This window comes from Canis lupus, chromosome 3 (genome assembly GCF_048164855.1).
Source record: "Canis lupus baileyi chromosome 3, mCanLup2.hap1, whole genome shotgun sequence".
Taxonomy (NCBI): Eukaryota; Metazoa; Chordata; class Mammalia; order Carnivora; family Canidae; genus Canis; species Canis lupus.
Genome location: NC_132840.1, coordinates 80,121,558 through 80,142,131, shown reverse-complemented (window position 1 = coordinate 80,142,131; position 20,574 = coordinate 80,121,558). Strand labels below are relative to the sequence as shown.

The 20,574-nt window shown below is 40.8% G+C and overlaps 1 protein-coding gene across 7 annotated transcripts in view; it reads left to right on the top strand.

The window, feature by feature from the left end:
- Positions 1 to 20,574, top strand: part of FEZ1 (fasciculation and elongation protein zeta 1) — a 43,819-nt gene that overhangs the window by 13,410 nt on the left and 9,835 nt on the right. For 6 of the 7 annotated variants that reach the window (XM_072822580.1, XM_072822576.1, XM_072822577.1 and 3 more), the window contains exons 3-5: positions 706 to 805; positions 16,272 to 16,358; positions 18,169 to 18,337. In XM_072822580.1, coding sequence (XP_072678681.1) covers positions 706 to 805; positions 16,272 to 16,358; positions 18,169 to 18,337 — 356 coding nt within the window. The remainder of the gene's footprint in view (positions 1 to 705; positions 806 to 16,271; positions 16,359 to 18,168; positions 18,338 to 20,574) is intronic. The other variant, XM_072822582.1, reaches the window with a different exon arrangement.

Below are 20,574 nucleotides of genomic sequence, written 5' to 3'. Positions count from 1 at the left end.
TTGGTAGAGGGGGGGAATTATGCTACCCGTGGGCTTGCTAGAACATTTTGGCTAATAAGTAAGCATTAACAGCATTGATATATCCCCCTTAGCTACATTAGAGGCCAAGTAATTAATTCTTGACCCATTTGGATTGCAGGCCTCTGAATTGAAATGCATCTAAACTCTAGGATGGCCCTGATCTTAATGAGATTCAGCCAGAAAATCTGCCCCATATCCATCTGTCTCTATCATCTATCTATCTATCTATCTATCTATCTATCTATCTATCTATCTCATGATCTTCCTCTTTCTCAATCTTCTTTGCCCATAGGAACGGAAGGGAAACATGGGCATTTCTTAGGTTCATGAGACAGGAACTATTTGGTTGAGGGGCAGATTTATTTTCAGGGGCAATTAATTTTTTGCCAGAGGTGGTTTGATTGGACTCTACCATTTGTATCTCAATGGTGAGAAATCCCTCCTCTCTTAAGCAAACACCTTTCATGCCGAAGCCCCTGGCTGGGCTCCATTCTCTTGGCTCTTTGTCTCCAGATAGTGCTCCTAATTCAGTTTTTAAGCTGCTTTGCTCTTGCATGCTGGAAGGCAGATGATCTCAGCCTGGCACACACAGAAGCCTCTCTCCTCCCCTGGCCCAGCTCTTCCTTCCTCCAGGCGGGGCCAGGCCACAGATGTGTGCTAATGAGAGCTTCTCTTTGTTTACAGGGTTTGGGATGCTCTGACAGACAATTACATCCCTTCACTCTCAGAAGACTGGAGGGACCCAAACATGGAGGCTCTGAATGGCAACAGCTCTGACACTGAGGTACCTCTCTGGGGCCCCTTACTTAAGGCTTGAGTAGATGTGGATTCCAGTTAGAAAAACATTTAGGAATTCAGTAGGCTTCCCCATTAGGTAATGAAGCTCCGCAGTAGCTCCAAAACATTGCTGGGAAGGCAGGAGTTGTGGAGGAGGTTAAGAATAAGCTTAGGGGACATCCAGTGTATACGAGGTGATTCTAATGGCTCTCTGTAAGAAGTGTGAATGCAAATTACCCTGTTGTTGATCTGTGTCTTACAACATGCAAAATAAGGTGGTCTGAAGTAAGAGGAGGAGAGCAACTCTAACAGGCTTCTCTTGTGTTCAAATAATAATGGTTGAAAAAAAAATCAGGTTTTCCTGTCTACGATGAACAGTTCAGTCCCACCAAAAACAAGATACCAAATACCGACAGATTTGTGGCAAGGTCAAAGCCTGGCTAATGGCTAACGCTGGGGCTTACACATTAGTGAAGTAGCCACTGAGTGAGGGGTGGCCAAATGAGCCGTTCATGGACTCAACCAAGAAGATGCTTATGTGGCTGAACCTGAATTACACTCTGTGCTTACTCATGCCAAAGAAGAAAGTAGCCTAAAGGCTTCTGAATAAAGAGAATACTTATTTTGAGTAGATTTGCATGAGGAGTGACCTTTCAAGAAGATCCAAATGGCCCTTCCTAGCTGAATCTACATATAGAAAAGTAAAATCATTTAATGACTCTGCCCTTGCTAAAAGCCAATTTCTGCCTTGCCTCTCCTAATTTCCGCTGTAAAGGAAATTTGCCAATTTCTTATCAGGAAGGGCTGTCGCAACCCCGTGGGCTCAGCAAATGAGGGAAAAGGAGGTGAATCTCATCTTCATAGGTCCTCCAGAATTGAGTCCAAGTGAAAGACCAAGAGACAGATTTCCCTTCCTGGGCGACATTTCTGCGGATTGTTGCCCAAATAGCACAGCAAAGGGATCAGCAGTTGACTGATTTGTTGAAAAGGTAGCTGTATATCTTTAATTCTTTTAATAATTAGCAATCCAAAATTCTCAAAACTGCAAGGTTTCATTGATGGTAAGACGGTGACGTTGAGATCAGGAGATGTGCGACAAGCCTACTAAGCATGGATATAGGAGGCTGAGTCCCAAGTCCCATTTTGTTTTCTCTTGACATACTTACATGTATCCTCACCCCAAATGCAAAGGACAAGGAGGCAACCGTGGAATAAATGTAGCTACTGAAATTAAATCAGGTCCATCATGGTGGAAAAGGCAGATTTTACTTTGTTATCTCTTTTGCCACCTTTCCAACTCATTTTGTGGATTAAGCCAAAGGATGTATAAGATATCCTGCCCTTCAAAAGGTCTCTAATTTATCCTCATTTGCAGATTTCCCTCAAGAGGGTTAATATTTCAGGGCAAATTGAGTGACCCTGAGAAGGATGATCTTGAGTTCCACTCCTTGTGAAATTTCTTCCATCTAACCCATGGGAAAATGACAGGGTAGCCAAAGTGGATGGATTGAGGCTGTTTTATTTCATCTCCTTTATTATCGGGATTCATTACAGTAGAAGCTCTTTTAACTGACCTCAGTTTAAATGATTTGCTAGATTAACCAGCGCTCTGTACTCCTGTAAAAGAATGACCGACCCAGTGCCCTTGGCTTGCTGAATGCACACAGCCGGTAGGCTTCTTCGAGCAAGCCCTCATAGCTCTTCTTCCGCTTACGTGGTTCATTGCCAAGAATCTGTTGTTTGTATCCAAACCTCTTGATGCTTGTCCTTCTGAGTGATGTAATCAAACATTATAGAAACTGTTGGATTATGATGGCAAAGAGAGTCATATTTCGCTTTTTGAGAATCAGAGTAACACATGTACATAGTCTTAAAAGTCAAATAAGACTTAAAAAATATTATAAGGCCTAAAAAACCCGCTTCCCCAGCAGTTCCTGACTTGTCTGACTACTCCATAGAGGCAACCACTTTTATTTCTTTTGGCCTATATCCCGAAATTTCTAAGTAACACATTTATATTGCTATTTGTTTGATGGTTAAAATCAACAGTCTGGGCGGTTATCTATTAACTTTATTCTATGGAAGATAAGATCAAATGCTTTCACACCACCTCAAATATTTACACTTAGCCTTCCCCCCTTCTAATATGGGATAGTCACCAATTTATATATAGTGAAATCAATATTAAATATATACACTATTGTAACTGTGTAAATACTATTTCTTACTGAATCATGTAGTTATGTAAGGATATTTCCTCTCTTATACAGCCTTTTGTTGGATCTGATATAAAAAATAACCTTGTTTTTGTATTTGCTTAGTTTTCTGTAGATCTATCTATCAATATAGTTCAACCCCAAACTCTGAGTGAAATTTAAATCTCACAATATGGTAAAAAAAATTAGACATTCTCTCAATTTTTTTTTGGGGGGGGGGGGAGGTCCTGAAAATGTCCAAATGAGTACCTCCGTCTTTCTGCTGTAAACTAGTCTGGTTGTATTCTACATCTGGTGCACAGCTGTTGTCCTTGGACTTGCCTTCACTTTCATCCCAATAATTCTTCCTGCTTCTCTCTCCTGTCCTTGGATTGCTGTATTTTTTATCTTTCTAGGTACATTCCGTTGTTTTGGTGGGAAATAAATTCAGTATATTTTTGAGAAAGGGTACAGAGGAATATATTTTTTAGAATTTACTAGAATGTCTCTATTCTCCTGTCATATACTTGATTCGAGAGTTTGACTTGATAGTTATTTTAGATTGCAAAAAAATTTTTTTTTACTCGGGATTCTGAAGGCAATGTTCTCTTATCTTCCAGCTTTCCCTTGCTGTTGAGAAGCCCTCAAATCCATTCTGATTCTCCTTTTATATGTGACTGTCTTTTGGTTCTTTCTAAAAGCATTTAGGGTATTCTTTTTTCTTTCTCATTTGAAATATTCCATTGTGGTGTGCCTTATAGTGAGGGTTTTTTTTTTTTCCCCTCCCATTCATTCTGCATTATACTTAGTGGGCCCTTTCAACCTGGAAGCTCATGACTAAGTTGCGGCATGTTTTCTTGTCTTATTTCTCTGAAGATGAATTATTTCTGTTTTCTGCCTCTATTGAGATGATTATGTGGGTAGTTCTTTCCTTTATTATGTTAATGTGATAAATTACATGAATTGATTCTCAAATATTGAGTCAACCTTGCATTCTTGAGATAAACCCAACTTGGTCATGGTGTATTATTCTTTTCTTTCCTTTTATTTCATTGTGTGGTTTTCTTTTCTTCTGATAGCTTTACTGAAGGTTGATCGGCATACAGTAAATGGCACATATTAAAGTGTTCAATTGGATAAGTTTTGACGTAGGTATACATTCATGAAACAGTCACCACAATCAAGATATTGAGCATATCCATTACTGTTCCCTTGCACCCCCCAGTCTCTAGGCAATCCATTTCTGTCACTATAGATTAGTTTGTGTTTTCTAGAATTTTGTATAAATGGAATCATGCAGCATGTACTCTCTTTCTCTCTCTTTTTTTTTTTTTGGTCTGGCTTTTAAAAGCTTAGTATAATTATTTAGATATTCATCCATTTTGTTTCTATCAACAGTTCATTCCTTTTATTGCTAAGAGGTGTTCCATTTTAGAGATATACTGTAATTTGCTTATTCATTCGTCTGTTGATGGGCATTTGGGTTGTTTCCAGTTTTTGAATATTGTAAATAAAGCTATTATGAATATTCTTGCCTAAGTCTCTTTGTGGACATACGTCTCCATTTCTCTTGGGTAAAAAATTTACAAGTGGAATGTTGGGTATGATATGCTTTTTAAGAAACTGCCAAACTATTTTCCAGTGTGAGAGCTCCAATTACTCCACATCCTAACACTTGTTATGGACAGCCTCTTAAATTTTAGACATTTGAGTAGGTATCTTATTTTGGTTAAATTTACATTTCCTTAATAACATATGGTATTGAACATCTTTTCATGTACTTATTAATAATCTGTGTATCCTCTTCAGTGTGTTCAAATCCTTCGCCCACTTTCTTAATGGGTTGTATGTGTTCTTATTAAGTTTTTATGGTTCCTTATATTAAAAGATAAAATGAGGCATACTAAAATTTTAAGAGTTTATGTGAGTAAAGTCAAATAGGATGGCACCAAGCCCAAAGTGGTAAGGAGTTACTTCAGCAGGAACAAGAGGGACAGACTTTTGTATAGAAAAGGTGAAAGCAAAGGAAGGATGATATTTGGTTGACTATAGCCTAAAGGATTGTAATTATTTGGGAAAGCCCAGTTGGCTGTTTGTGATTGGTTGTTCTTTGGTTTGAATTCTTAACCTTGAGGCATTAGAGGCTTTGGTTTGGGTTTGCTTGGTAGGCTACTAAGGCACTGAAACCACCTCAGTCCAATGGCCTCCTTGTTTAATTAATCTAACATATACATTCTAGACATAGTCCTTTGTCTGATACTTGGTTTATGCACATCTTTTTGTCTATGGATTCTCCGGATTGCCTTTTAACTTTCCTAACATATTTTGAAGGTCAAATGTTTTTTAAATGTGATGAAGCGCAGTTTACTGATTTTTTTTTTCTTTTTTTCTTTTTCTTTTTATAGTTTGTGCTTCTTAGGCGGTATTTAGGTAGTCACTGAGAGTTTTTTTCTTAAGTCTTCTAGAAGTTTTATAGTTTTAGCTGTTCTGTGGCTTATGATTCCTTTCAAGTTAGTTTCTGTATATGGTGTGAGGTAAGGATCAAAGTTCGTGTGTGTGTGTGTGTGTGTGTGTGTGGATGTGTGTGTTTGTGTATGACTATCCACTTGTTCTGGTACTACTAATTGGAGGTATTATTCTTTCCCTATTATATTGTCTTGGCACCTTTGTCGAAAATCAATTGACCATATATGTGTGGATCTATTTCTGAATTCTTTATTCTGCTTCATTGATGTGTGTCTATCTTAGGCCAATACCATGGTGTATTAATTACTGTAGCTTTGTAATAAGTCTCAACATAAAGTAGTACAGTTGCTGACCCTTGAACAACATGGGTTTGAACTGCATGAGACCTCTTACATGTAGATTTTTTTGGGGAAATATAGTACTGTAAATATATTTTCTCTTCCTTATGGTTTTCTTCATAACATTATCTTCTCTCAAACTTATTTTATTGTGAAAATACAATATATAATACATTTAAAATCCCAAATATGTATTAATCAACCGTCTATATTATCAGTAAGGCTTCCATCAACAGTGGGCTACCAGTAGTTAAGTTTTGGGGGAGTCAAAATTATATGTGGATTTTTGACAGTGCAGGGCATCTGCACCCCTAACCCCTGCATTGTTCAAGGGTAAACTGTATAAGTCTTTCAACTTTGTTCTTTTTTTTGAAATTATTTGGCTATTTTAGGTCCTTTGCATTCCCATATAAATTTTGGAGTCAGCTAATTAATTTTTATAAGTTGCTGGAAATTCAACTGTGACTGTATTATATTAAATCCATAGATCAATTTATATATTAGATCAATTTGTTATGTTAATGTGAATTACACTAATTGATTTTCAAATCTTAAACCAACCTTTCATTCTTAAGATAAACCCCACTTAGTCATGATATAATATCCATTTTATATAATGTGGGTTTTGATTTGCTAATATTCTATTAAATATTTTTAAAAGATTATTTATTTATTTATTCATTCATAGAGACACAGAGAGAGAGAGAGAGAGGCAGAGACACAGGCAGAGGGAGAAGCAGGCACCATGCAGAGAGCCTGACGTGGAACTCCATCCAGGGTCTCCAGGATCACGCCCTAGGCTGCAGACGGTGCTAAACTCCTGTGCCACTGGGGCTGCCCCTTTATTAAAGATTTTTGCATCTATGTTCACAAGGAATCTTTTTCTGTAATTTTCTTTTCTTTATTTTATTTTTTTAAAAGATTTTATTTATTTATTCATGAGAGACAGAGAGAGACAGAGACACAGGCAGAGGGAGAAGCAGGCTCCACGCAGGGAGCCAGATGTGGGACTTGATCCGGGGTCTCTAGGATCAAGCCCTGGGCTAAAGGCGGCACTAAACCGCTGAGCCACCTGGGCTGCCCAATTTTCTTTTCTTTTCTCTTTTTTTTTTTTTTTAATTTTTATTTATTTATTTATTTATTTATTTATTTATTTATTTATTATAGTCACACAGAGAGAGAGAGAGAGAGAGAGAGAGAGAGGCAGAGACACAGGCAGAGGGAGAAGCAGGCTCCATGCACCGGGAGCCCGACGTGGGATTCGATCCCGGTCTCCAGGATCGCGCCCTGGGCCAAAGGCAGGCGCTAAACCGCTGCGCCACCCAGGGATCCCTCTTTTCTTTAATGTCATAACATGAAATGGGAATTTTGCTTTCTCTAGTTTCCAAAAGAGTTTGTCTTAGATTGGTATTATTTCTTCCTTACATGTTTAGTAGACTACACCAGCGAAACCATCTGGACCAGTTTTCTCTGTGGAAGGTTTTTGATGATGCATTCAATTTCTCTAATAAATATAGGAGTGTTCAGATTTTCTATTTCTTCCTGAGTTGATTTTGGTAAATAGTGTTTTTCAAGGAATTTTTTCATTGAATCTAAGTAATTGAAGTATTGACCACAAAGTTGTTTATGATATGTGCTTATTATTTTAATGTCAATAAGATCTATAGGATGTTCTCCTTTTTATTTCTGATCTGCTAATTTGTGTTTTCTTTCTCCTTCTCTCCCACTCCTTCCCCTCCTCTCTTTTCAGTCTGGTTATGGGTTTATCACTTTTTTTTGGGGGGGGGGGCTTATCACTTTTATTAATCTTTCCAGGAAACCACTCTTGGTTTCCTTTTTTCTCTGTTGCTTGTTCATTTTTCTGGTTTGTTGATTTATTCCCTTAACTTTATTATTTGCTTGCTTCCTTCCTTACATTTACTAGGGTTTTACTAAACCTCTTAAGGTGAGAGTTTAGGGCAGATTTTAAACTTTAAAAATAACTGTCTTAGTCCACCGAGGCCGCTATAACAAAATACCACAGACAGGGTGGCTTATAAACAACGGAAATTTATTTCTTACAGTTAAGGAGTCTGGACATCCAAGATCAGGGTGCCAGCATGAGAGTTTAGGGCAGATTTTAAACTTTAAAAATAACGGTCTTAGTCCACCCAGGCTGCTATAATAAAATACCACAGACAGGGTGGCTTATAAACAACAGAAATTTATTTCTCACAGTTAAGGAGTCTGGACATCCAAGATCAGGGTGCCAGCATGATTAGGTTCTGGTAAAGGCCCTCATCTGGCTTGCAGCCTGCCAATTTCCAGCTGTGTCCTCACCAGGTACAGGGGTTCTCAGGATCTCTGTGGAGCCTCTTTTCTAAGGTACCAGTCCCATTCATGAGGGCTCCACTGTCATGAACTAAGCAAATGCTTGAGGTCCCACCTTTTAATACCATCACATTGGGCATTAAGATTCCAACAATTGAATTTTGGGAAGACACAAAAATTCAGACCAGCAGTGACATAAGCATTTTAAAATTAAAAAAAATGTTTCCTTTAAGCATTGCTTTACCTGTATTTCACAATTTTGATATGGTGTGTTTTTACTTCTGCTGTGTTTCAGACTTCTGTTTGAAATATTTTCTAATTTCTCTTGTGATTTCTTTGACCTATGGGTTGTTTAGGTGTATGTTGCTTAACTTCAAAATATTTGAGGATTTTATAGTTATCATTTCATATTGATTTCTTATTTAATCTGTCAGAGAACACAATATATACCAATTCAATATTTTAAAATATATTAGGATTGATATGCAGCCCCGCTTATGTTGTATCCTATTAGGAATGCACTATGTTCCATTGAAAAGAATGTATATTCTGTAATTATTGTAATTATTTGTACTGTTCTGCAAAGGTCAACTAGATTAAGTTGGTTTATAGTATTGTCAAAATTTTCTAGATCTTAGCTGATTTTTTTGGTCTGTTTATCCATTATAATTTATTTTTGTGTTTTAAGTTTTATTATTGAAGTATAGTTGATGTACAATGTTAAATTAGTTCTCTTTTTAGGTGCACAGCATAGTGAGTTGACAATTCTATACATTACACAATCCTTACTGTGATGAGTGTAGTTACCATCTGGTGTCATTAACGTTATTACAATATTATGGACTATATTCCCTTTGCTGTACTTTTAATTTTCATGACTGACTGATTAATTTTAAGTAAGCTCTACACCCAACATGGAGCTTGAACTCACAACCCCAAGATCAAGAGTCATGTGCTCTACCAACTGAGCCAGCCAGGCTCCCCATGATTTATTTATTTTATAACTGGAAGTCTGTACCTCTTAACCTTCTTCAGCTTTTTTGCCCATGCCCTCCTACCTGCCAGCCTTCCCTCTGGCAGCCACCAGTTTGTTCTCTGTATTTATGAGTGTTTCTATTTTTGTTTTGGCTTTTAGATTACTAAACATATAAGTGAAACCATGGTATTTGCCTTTTTCTGTGTGACTTATTTCACTTAGCATAATTCCCTCTGGGTCCATGTATGTTGTCACAAATGACAAGATCTCATTCTTTTTTGTGGTTGAGTAATATTTCATCACACACACACATGCACACACACACCACATCTTTATCCGTTCATCTATCAATAGACACTTGGACTGCTGCCATACCTTGACTATTGTAAATAATGCGGCAATAAACATAGTGCATTTATCATTTTGAATTAGTGTTTTTATTTTCTTTGGGTAAATACCCCAAGTAGCATAATTACTAGTGGTAGTTACTAGATGGTATCATGTTTCTATCAATCCTTTTACTTTTCACCTGTCTGTATCTTTACGTTTAAAGTGTATCTTTCATAGATTGCATATCTATGCTTTTTGGTTTATTGAGTTTAGTTAATTTGCATATCATTTAGTTCATTAACATTTAGAGTAACTTTATTTTTTGAAATTTGTATTTATTTATTTATTCATGAGAGACACAGGGAGAGAGAGAGAGGCAGAGACACAAGCAGAGGGAGAAGCAGGCTCCATGCAGGGAGCCCGACGTGGGACTCGATCCCGGTCTCCAGGATCATGCCCTGAGCTGAAGGTGGTGCTAAACCGCTGAGCCACCCGGCTGCCTTAAAGTAACTTTAATAGTTTGTGTTTAGGGGTATGATCTTGCATTTCTATTTGTCCTATCTGGGTTTTTTATTGTTGTTGATTTTCCTCTGTTCCACCTTCCCTGCCTTATTTTGGGTTAATCAAACTTTTTGGTATTCCATTTTCTTTCTTCCATTGGATTTTAGCTATACCTCTGTGTGTGTGTGGTTTTTTTGTTTGTTTGTTTGTTTTATTTTTGGCTTTTTACTGACTATTCTAAGGATTACATTCTGCATTATTAAGTTATCATAGTCAATTTAGGGTTAATATTATGCTACTTCACATAAAATATAACACACTCTTAACAGTATAAATGTATCCCTGTCATCCTTTGTGTTATTGTTGTCATACATTTTACTACAATCCACATTATGTACCCCACAACACAAGTTATTATTTTTGTTTTAGACAGTTAAGAAATTAAATGGAAGTAAAAACCACAATTTAAAAATATTTACCAAAAAAAAAAATATTTACCATTTCTGGTGTTATTTATTTTTTCCTGTAGATCTGATTTTTAATCATTTCCTTTCAGGCCAAAAAACTTTCTGTAGTATTTCTTGTAGTGTTAGTTCACAGGTGACAGATTCTCAGCTTTCATTTATTTCATGTTTTCCCTTGTTTCAATGATCACAGCCTTGTACTGTCTGTGCCCAGTGCCTCAAAACAATCAGCTCTTAGATTTTTGTCCAGATTTATAGTTGTATGTGGCAGGGTAAGTTCAGTACTAGCTACTCTTTTGTGGCCAAAAGAGACTGTCTCTTCTGTTTTTGCCTTTGGAATTCCTTTTATTCAAGTGTTGGACTTAAACCCGTCTTTTGCTTTTTCTCCCCTCTATTGACTTACTTTGTTTTGCTCTTTAGGTGATTTTCTCAGCCTTATCTTCAATTCTTCTATTGAAAATAGGTTTTGCTACCATAATTTAAATTTCTTTTTTTGTTTTTAAAAATAATTTATTTATTTAAGAGAGAGGAAGAGAGAGCGAGTGAACAAGCAGGAGGAGTGGCAGGCAGAGGGAGAGGGAGAAGCAGGCTCCTCACTGAGCAGAGAGCCCAATATGGGGCTGGATCCCAGGACCCTGGGATCATGATCTGACCCTAACTGAAGGCAGATGCTTAACTGATTGAGCTATTCAGGAGTCCCCATAATTTTAATTTGTAAGAACTCTTTCTTGTTTTAAAAAATTGTTTAAAAAAATTAATTCTACTAAACAAGCTATTTTTTTTAAAGATTTTATTTATTCATGAGAGATGCAGAGAGAGAGGCAGAGATATAGGCAGAGGGAGGAGCAGGCTCCATCCATGCAGGGAGCCCGATGTGGGACTTGATCCCAGGACCCCAGGATCATGCCCTGAATGTGAAGGCAGATGCTTAAGCACTTGAGCCACCCAGGTGCCCCAATAAGCCTGTTTTAAGGAAGTAATATTTTCTTGGTGTTCCTGTGAGGGCAGCAATGATAGGAAGGAGTTTCTTCTGCCCTCTGTATTGCTTTTGATTTACCTTTCCTTTGTATTTGTTTTAGTCCCTGTTTTCATGTTGGGGATTATCTGCAAATATTTGGCAATCCTTGGGCATATTTAAAAGTGAGACTAGACTCCCAGAGCTTTTCCTGTGAGGGCAGGGCTTGTCTCTTGCTAGTCTCCACTGTAGCAATCAGTAAGGACCTGGTCATTTGTTTGGAGACTCCAAATATTAGCATGTATCTATAGATCTTTTTTCTTGGGCGTGTAACAGAAATGTACTGACCACTAAGTGAATTCCTCCAGTGTTTTGCTTGAGGAGCATAAGCCTGACTGCCAGCATCCTTGGAGCCTAATCAGGGCAGGAGGCTGAGGGTCTCTGGTGAGTATGTAGACTTACACTTAATCCCTCTGTTTTGGGTAAGATCCCTTTCCCCAGCTTACAGGTGGCCTGGTGTCTCTTGAGTCCAGGTCTTCCTTAGCTCAAGAGTGAAATCTCCACTTCTTTTGATGGTGAGAGGGCAGTAGTTGCCTCTCTACGTGGGACAGGAGAAGAAACCTGGGGTTTCACTGCTCTTATGAAGAATCCTGGCAGATCCTTCCTTTTACAGCCCCACTTCCCCGTGCCCCTCGAAGTCTCCAATTCCAGAGCCTTTCATCATTTTTGGAGTGAAAGCACATACTTTGGGAAGCTTCCTCTCATTGGGCTTAAACCCTCTAGGCTACTAGCTAAACATCTGCTTTCTAGCATCTTGTTTGCTGTTGTCTTTCCTTGGGTTCATTTTGTACCTGTGCAATATTCCCTTTTGGCCCTTTTGCACTCACTTTAGTAGGGTATCAGGAGGAAGAGGAGATAAATGTGTGTGCTCAATCTCCTATGTGTCTTCCTTCTGCTATTAAAAAAAAAAAATAAAAGGAAACGGGAGACCATTAAAAAAAAATGTGTTCTAGGGTGCCTGGGTGCTGCAGTCAGTTACGTTTCTAAATCTTGATTTCGGCTCAGGTCATGATCTCAGGGTTGTGAGATTGAGCCCAGGGTTGGGCTACACAGCATGGAGTCTGCTTGAGTTTCTCCCTTTGCCCCTCCTGCTCATGCTCTCTTTGTCTCTTTCCTCAAATAAATAAATTAATTAAAAATAAAATTGTGTTCTAGTGTTGATGAAAGAAGAAAGACAATGTGGAACCTCTACTCAAAGACCTATCATGGAGAATAAGGTGTTGGCCTTACTTTAGGAGCTTGGGGAAAAAATAAGTATATGTTTACATTTTTAGGTCAAAATAATATGCTTAAGCTATATAGTAGTATCATTATTTACAGTTCTCCACATTTATTGGGTTTTTCAACTAATAAGTATTCTGTTCCTGACTGATATAAAAGATGGTCTCTTTCGTCCCTATGACTGTAATTAATAGCAGGTGGTGGTTGTCTTGGACAAGAGGAAAGACAGTTCAGGACAGTGCATTCCGCCCTTCTGTTTTCCAGGTAATGAAGCAGCTAAGTTGTATTTGGTGGTGGATTGACTATATGAGGTGATAGTGTTACCATTCCTCCTTGTTCATTAATTCTTTCAAGAAACGTCTGTTGTCTACATGCTGTTTGCTGTGCTCTGGTGCATCTCACCGTGGGGATTCAGAGGCATTGACTTAACCCCACACAGATGTTTCCTGGTTGTTCACAAGCATGAAAGGATGTAGCTGTCCTTTCCTTGGGCTGGTGCATGTTGATTTTTTTTTTCACGGAAGGTGAAAATAGATCTTTGTTCTCTAATTCTGGTCGAAAGGCAACCACCTATGTGGAACAATTGTGATAAGGGCAGGGAAATATAATGCAGTAGAGACTCCCTTTATTGTGAATAGAATCATCTGGATTGCTCTGCCAAGAGACACTGGCTAATAGTCACTGTTGAGCACAAGGACTCGGTGTCATTGGAGTCCTCGCTCAGACTACTGTGCGGCAAGATTTAGCAGCATTCTAGGCTCCAGGGAAGGTTCCCTGCATTAACTGTCAGGCTTTAAGCTACCACATTATGGCTTTAAGGGCACAGCCTTTACTGAGAGCAGGAGGAAGAAACAGCTTGCTGAGAAGGATGGCCAGACCTTTCCTGGCTTGAGGTCTTCTTTTCTCCGTTCTGGAAAGAAGTCACTTGGAAGAGTGATTTTTCTTGGAAGAGCCATAGTTCAACTTCTACAGTATGGAAACAACTTGAGTTTTAGTCTCTGCAGAAACTCAGCCCCAGATGACCTGGCCTGAGGGTTGTTTGTGGCTTTGGCCTTCCCATTGTTACACCAGAGGCTAAAGGAACTCCCCATAGCGATTTCTAGGTCTCTGTCCTATGTTAAGAATAAAAGTGTAATGTACTCCTCCATGTGCATGTGTGTGTGGAACTCACGTGATCCTACCCGTATACATAAGTGCCATCATTTCTCAAAACTCTTTTTTTTTGTCCTGTTAGTCCTCACCCTGCTTTACCCTCTGCACAAGATATTGTCCTCGTAACGAAGGGCAGGTAGGGATTCTGTAAATTTGCAAGGAAAGAGGGCTCATTGAGAAGTGACAGAAACTATTAGAGTGGAACAGAATCTGCTAGGACTGGGGGGAAATGGGGGACAAGCCCTAGAGAGGGTGGGGAAGGATGGGAGCATGAGAGCCAAAAGGGAGGAGGAAGGCCAGGGAGGAGGCCGATGTCGTGGAAGCAGAGGCAGGGAATCATTCACACACGGGAGAGCGGAGGAGCCAGGGCTTTCTGCAGATACTTTTATGTTTGCTTCTCCTTTCATTTTACTTTTTAATGGCAGACTTCTGAGGTCTGAGAAAATGTGGCGTAGGTGCACTTCCCACAATACTAGGAACTCAGAGTAACTTGTCATTTTTTTTTTTTTAAAGATTTTATTTATTTATTCATGAGAAACATAGAGAGAGAGGCAAAGACATAGGCAGAGGGAGAAGCAGGCTCCATGCAGGGAGCCCGATGTGAGACTCGATCCTGGGTCTCCAGGATCACACCCTGGGCTGCAGGTGGCACTAAACCGCTGAGCCACCCCGGCTGCCCACTTGTCATTGATTATAGTTGATTTTCAGATCTCTTTTTACCTAAGCCTGACAAATGAGACCTGTCAGCTTTGTGCCAGAGACGGGGAGACAAGAGAAAGCTCCCTCCAAGAGACATCCATGCCACTACTCAGGTACACTAACATTTAAACTAGAACCTCCCTCTCCACCTTCAGCCTGGAACTCAGACGGAAGTCCTCGTGAAGGGAGATGGCTTAGCTCAACGATGCACTATTAACAGCCAGTGAAAATTAGCCATATCTCAGAAAACGTAAACCTTCCATTTTTAGAATAGACTTACTGTCAAAAAAAAAAAAAAAAATCTGGTTATAGACTTAACACTCGCTTATAAAAAAGAATCCAAACAGAAAACAACTCTGTTTCCCAGGGTGAGCCTAACTTCCAGCACAGGCCTTTCTGGCCCTGAGAAGGTTTGCCCTAGGAGTGTGGTTGTGAACAAACTGTGGCTTCAAGAGCTTCACTCTGTAGAGCGGGATGTGCGGAAGCCAGGCTGCTACCACAGGTGGTAGACTTGGCGGAGAGAGGAGCATATGGGTTCGCCAGCAGAAATAGATGTCGCCATCTGGCACACAAGCCCCTCAAATGATCCCCTTACCTCCCTGCCCTACCCCTTATCCAGGGTGAGCGCAGATGGCATTTGAGATACATTTGATTAATTTTTTAATGACATAGTCCTGGTTTTAAGCAAACGTAGATAGAAGGTGATGTGTTTCGTCAGGGGAGTTTGCCAAGGTGGGGCTCAAGGAATAGGGGAGATGTTTCTGAGGACAGATTATCTCTGACATGATTGCTTGGGATGAAACTGGGTGTTTTCTATTGGAGCAGGGGAAGTGTAATCTCCGGGAAGGAGGCAGATCAGCATGCCAGCTATCGAGGAGCACGTAAAACTTGATTCCTGGATGAGAGGTGTCTCTGCAGCAAGATTTCCTGGAGGCACTCTTTGCCAGCCCCCAGAGGACTTTCTAAGTAGACTTCTGGACATAGGCAAAGGGTTAGGTGGTTTAGTGGTTTATTTTGTGCCGGATTTGAACATAAATGCCAGACTGTGGCCGTTAGGGATGTGATTAGTAAAGCCAGATATGCTGTGACTATCTTGGTGGATTTCAACATCTAGACTCTTAGTGGTTGTGAACTTTCAGAATTTTACTTGGTATTGTGGAATTTTGGAGGAACAGGGCACATGTTTCTATGTTTTTTGTTGTTTGGTGTGTGCTTCTATTCGTGTGGTCAGGTGGTTCTGTGGCACGTCCCGTGTGGATTCACTGCATCCTTAGCAGCTGTGACACCCTGCCTAGATTCCAGTCACAGGATGGCATTGCATCAAGTTCTAAAAGCTTAACTTTCTGAACCAGAACAGCGTACCCCTTAAAATGCCTCAGACAACTAACTCTGGAAACAACCCCCAGAGGAAGTTGTTTCAATCTGGGGGAGCCCGGATTGAAACTCCTTATATAAATAAGAGTGCCTTTGCTGCAGGAAATGGTTGTGGCATCACTCACCTTGACAAGGCTCCTTGTTCATGTAGGGACAATCTACCTGTGGGTTAAAGAGCAGTGCTCCTCCCTTTGAGTCAGACATCCCTCATTGTCCTTTTCGACGGCGCTGGACTCAGGGATGCATGTTGCACAGAAAGGGTGTGTTTGAAATTTGATGAAACTCTGGGCATCTCTTCAGATTCCCTCGTCACACAGTGGATGGCCGGAGGGGCCTCTCAGTCTGCGTCCTCTGTTCTAGAGACCAGACAGTAAACAGAACCCTAGTTCTGCTGATGATCAATCAGAATTCCACCCCCCACCCCCCCTTCAGATCCATGAGAAAGAAGAGGAAGAGTTCAATGAGAAGAGTGAACATGATTCTGGTATCAATGAGGAGCCTCTACTCACAGCAGATCAGGTATGAATATTTCTCTTGGTTCTTGGGACTTTTTGTTCTTTGGATCAAGAAAAAGTTTAAGTACATACTTGTCATGTCCATTTAAAGCAGAAGAAAAATACATGGTCTCGCCGTGGCTGTGTCGATGACTCCTAGTGTCTTTGAGCAGGGATTTTATTTCTCTCTCTGTCTCAGTTTACCCACCTGCAGTAAATAGGGAACATAATTCCTGACCCTTGGGTTGGGTGGGGTTTGTGTTTGATTACAGCCAGAAAGAGGCCCAGTGTTGACTGGCTTTGCTTCTTGCTAAGCCTCTGAGTACAATCTCATTAAGAGTCAAGACGCTTAAATAAAAGATCCCAAACACATATTCTTGCAAAAATAGAAGTGACTGTTGTATGATGAGTATTTTCTCATATTTCGTAGAACACCTAAAATGTCGAGCCTTCTAGAAGGAGTCTTAACAGACAGTTGTGTCTTTGTTTAAAAAAAAAAAGGTAGTGTTTGACATTTGATTGAATTAGTTATATTTTGGCTTGAGTCATTTATTACTTGGGGGACAGGCACCATACACACTGTTGACAAAGTAGTTCTGAAAAAGCTCCACCAGGAGCCTTTGGTGCCAGAAAGTGCTTTTCAGCAAAAGGAACTCTTTCCTATCTGTGATAAAAATGCAGATAGATGTAAACAGGTAAGGATCAAGAGATTGGAGGGCACCAGATAGGAAGAGAATTGGGGCTAACAGTTATTCTTGTGAATTGTAAAGAAACAATTCAGTAATTCAAAGTCAGTGATAAGTACTCTGGGAGAAGGAGAAACTCAACCATAAAATTGTAAAGGGGGTTTGTCATTGGCTTGCATTTTATAAAGGCTGTCGGTAAGCAAAGACTAAATATCCCCTAAATTTGCTGAGTGGAGGTGAGACGGGGTGGGATTAAAAGAGAAATTCTCGAGGTGGTTACCCTCAGTCCGCTCGTCCTTGGTCCAGCTAACGGGAAGAAAAGGCTGCCTCAGGGAGAGCACAGCCCATTGGTCTGGAGCCTGAATCCATCACAGAATCGAGGACAGACAAATGTATGCGTGCCCGGTCGTGACCAGACCCATCTGCGGATGCCTTTCATGCTATCTTTGCCTCTTCCATTTTCTTTATGTGTAAACAATTAATGAACGGAGCAGCTTGCCCATATTCCTCTGGCAGTCCTCTGATTTAGCTCTCTCTTCTAGGGGCTGATCTGTATTAAGAGTCTAGATTACGGCTGGGTTTCTCAGCTCTTTCCTGCTCTCCAGACCCTACCTATCCTTTTGTTATTTTCTCATCCTGGTTTGCTCTGGTGGCTGGGCAGCTTTAGTTTCTATCTAGGTGACTTCTGGAGAAATTTCCTCTACATAAAAAAGTCTCCCCATTTTGAGTTGTTCTAGGAACAGCGTAAGCACTGTGAGCAATTAATGGACTGGGTTTTGTGTTAAAATTGGGTGGATAAAGTACTTTCCCACTTAGAAATGAAGTGCTCAGCAGATTGAAGTAAATGTTCCCTTCTAGGCAGCTCTGCTTTGTTTCCCGAAAGAGGAGTTTATTTTCTATAAAGCACTCGTCTAAATGGTGTTCTTGGAAGAGATTGCACATGAAAGAGTACCTTACATTAACGAAAGAGTGTATGGAAGCCTTTGGTCAGATCTATTTTTATTATTGTTCAATATGTATTAAATAACAATATTGCTTTAGGAATTTTACAGGCAGCAATGTAGAAACACCCTTAACTGATCAAAATTCGAGCTGGAATGTTCCTCCAGCAGAGAACAGAGTTAGCATTCTCTTGCGTACCTTCTTCAGGTGATTGAGGAGATTGAAGAAATGATGCAGAACTCCCCAGACCCTGAGGAAGAAGAGGAGGTTCTAGAAGAGGAGGATGAGGGAGAAACCTCCTCCCAGGCAGACTCGGTCCTCCTGCAGGAGATGCAGGCCTTGACCCAGACCTTCAACAACAACTGGTCCTACGAAGGTGAGGGGCCTGGCAGGTGGGTGTGCCAACGATGAACACTGCTGCCTGCAGGCCAGGCCGTGGGCACAGGCTTCCCATGTAGCTAATAGGACCTCAAATCCAGGGAGTTGGCAATGCCTTTCCAACTGGGTGTCAGGACAGAAGTTAGCAATTTTGGGGGGTGGGATGGGGGAAAGGCAATTGAGCAAAATCAAAATGGTAAAACTAACCAAAGAACAAGACTAAAGCAGATTAAGTAGAAGAAATCGGAAACCCGCTGTCCAAAATGATACTACCATAAAATCAACAAAAAAGGTAATAATCACGAGAGCTGATATTTTTGGAATGCCTGCTACGTGCCAGACCCTGTTCAAAGAATTTCTGTGCATAATCTCATTTCATCCCCACACCAACTCCATTAGGATTGGGGTAATTGAGTATGCTGAGAGGCTAAGTGACTTGTTCGATGCCACTATTGGGGAAATATAATTAAAAACAAAATCTAGGGCAGCCTGAGTGGCTTAGCAGTTTAGCACTGCCTTCAGCCCAGGGCATGATCCCAGGGACCCGGGATAGAGTCCCGGGTTGGGCTTCCTGCATGGAGCCTACTTCTCCCTCTGCCTGTGTCTCTCTCTCTCTCTCTCTCTCTCTGTGTGTCTTTCATGAATAAATAAATAAAATCTTTAAAAAAATAAAACAAACAAACAAAAAAAACAAAATCTCCTCCCCACCCAGAAAACCTCTCCACAGAAGGAGAAGAGAAAGAGAACAATTTTACTATTGAATAAGCATTAAGCCAGAACCGAGCGCCCATCACAGGCAAGTCGCTAAAGGGATTGCAAAGCCAGAAAGAAATCCTACTCTCGTCTGCAGCTAAGTGGATACAACCCATTTCATTAAATCGGTTTAGCAATCTGGAGAAGGGGGACTAGTTAGGGGCCTGTCATCTTCCTCGATGATTACTTTTCCAAGCTGTGACTCCCGGGTGCTTGAGGAAACATTCCTGAGTCCCGAGGCTGACAAGAGGCTTATTTTGCCATTAAAATGATTGGCGTCCATCTGCAAAGGACAGAGGAGGGTGTTCACAAAGAACAGGCAGGTGAAGGGGAGAGAAACTTGCTGTCCTTATTTTCAGCAGGGAGAGCCAAGCCTCCTATTTTTTTTTGTATCTGCCCTGACACCACATCCAGGTGGTGAGGGGTGGAGCCCACATGTGAAGCGGGGCAGGTTCACTCCAGAATCCCACACTCCTGATCTGTGTCGTGTTAGCTCTCTGACACAGGTTCATGGTAATTATGATCACGCAAAGAAAGAGGTGGATGAGGCGTGAAATGAAAAGATGTGACACGGTAAAGGCAAAATTGAGTACAAAAGCCATCAGTCTGGAGGGATAATGGTGCCCATGCTGCAGGAGGGGCCCGCGCTCGCCGCCAAGGGAAGGAGGGCTGGGTAGGTGTCAAGGTCCAGACCCCGGATAGAGTGGTGGTAAAAATCGAGGCCTGATCTGAGGAAATGTGTCCTGAAAATGAGACCCTGTGGCCCTAAGGGAGTAGAGGCTGGGCGAGGGCAAAAGCAGAAGGAATGTGCTCGGAATGATGGGGCAGATTTGGCTGCGGAGCTGCATTCAGGCCGTTCTCAGCCACACAAAGGCCCCAAACATAGCCGCGCTCGGCGGAAGACTCCGGAAAACAGCTGAAGTGTACAGTGAAATGGCAAACGCAGAAGGAGGAGGACAGCTCCAAAGAGCAGAATAAAGGAGGAGGTCGAACCGAGTCAGCACATCCACAGGCCACAGCAGAAACAGAACAGAAAAGCAAAACGGATTCTGGGGCAAAAACAAAAGATGTTAGGGACCAATTTGAAAAGATGTTCCACCCAAACCCCCATTCCAGTCAATTTTTTTTTTTTTTTTTTTTTGTAAGTAGGCTCTCTGCCCAGCCTGGGGCTTGAACTCCGAATCTTGGGACCGAGAGTTGCATGCTCTACAAACAGAGCCAACAGGACACACTCCCCCCCACCCCTGATCTATTTTCAGTGAAGAAATCTTAAGGGACAAAAACTTAAGATAAAGTCCTCTGTATTGCAGCATCTCAGGTTCCCTTTCCTTTTCTCTAATGGCAGACTCTGTACCAACTAGCCATGGTGCATTTTTTTTTAAGATTTTATTTATTTATTCATGAGAGATACAGAGACATAGGCAGAGGGTGGAGCAGGCTCCCTGCAGGGAACCCGATATGGGACTCAGTCCCAGGATCACA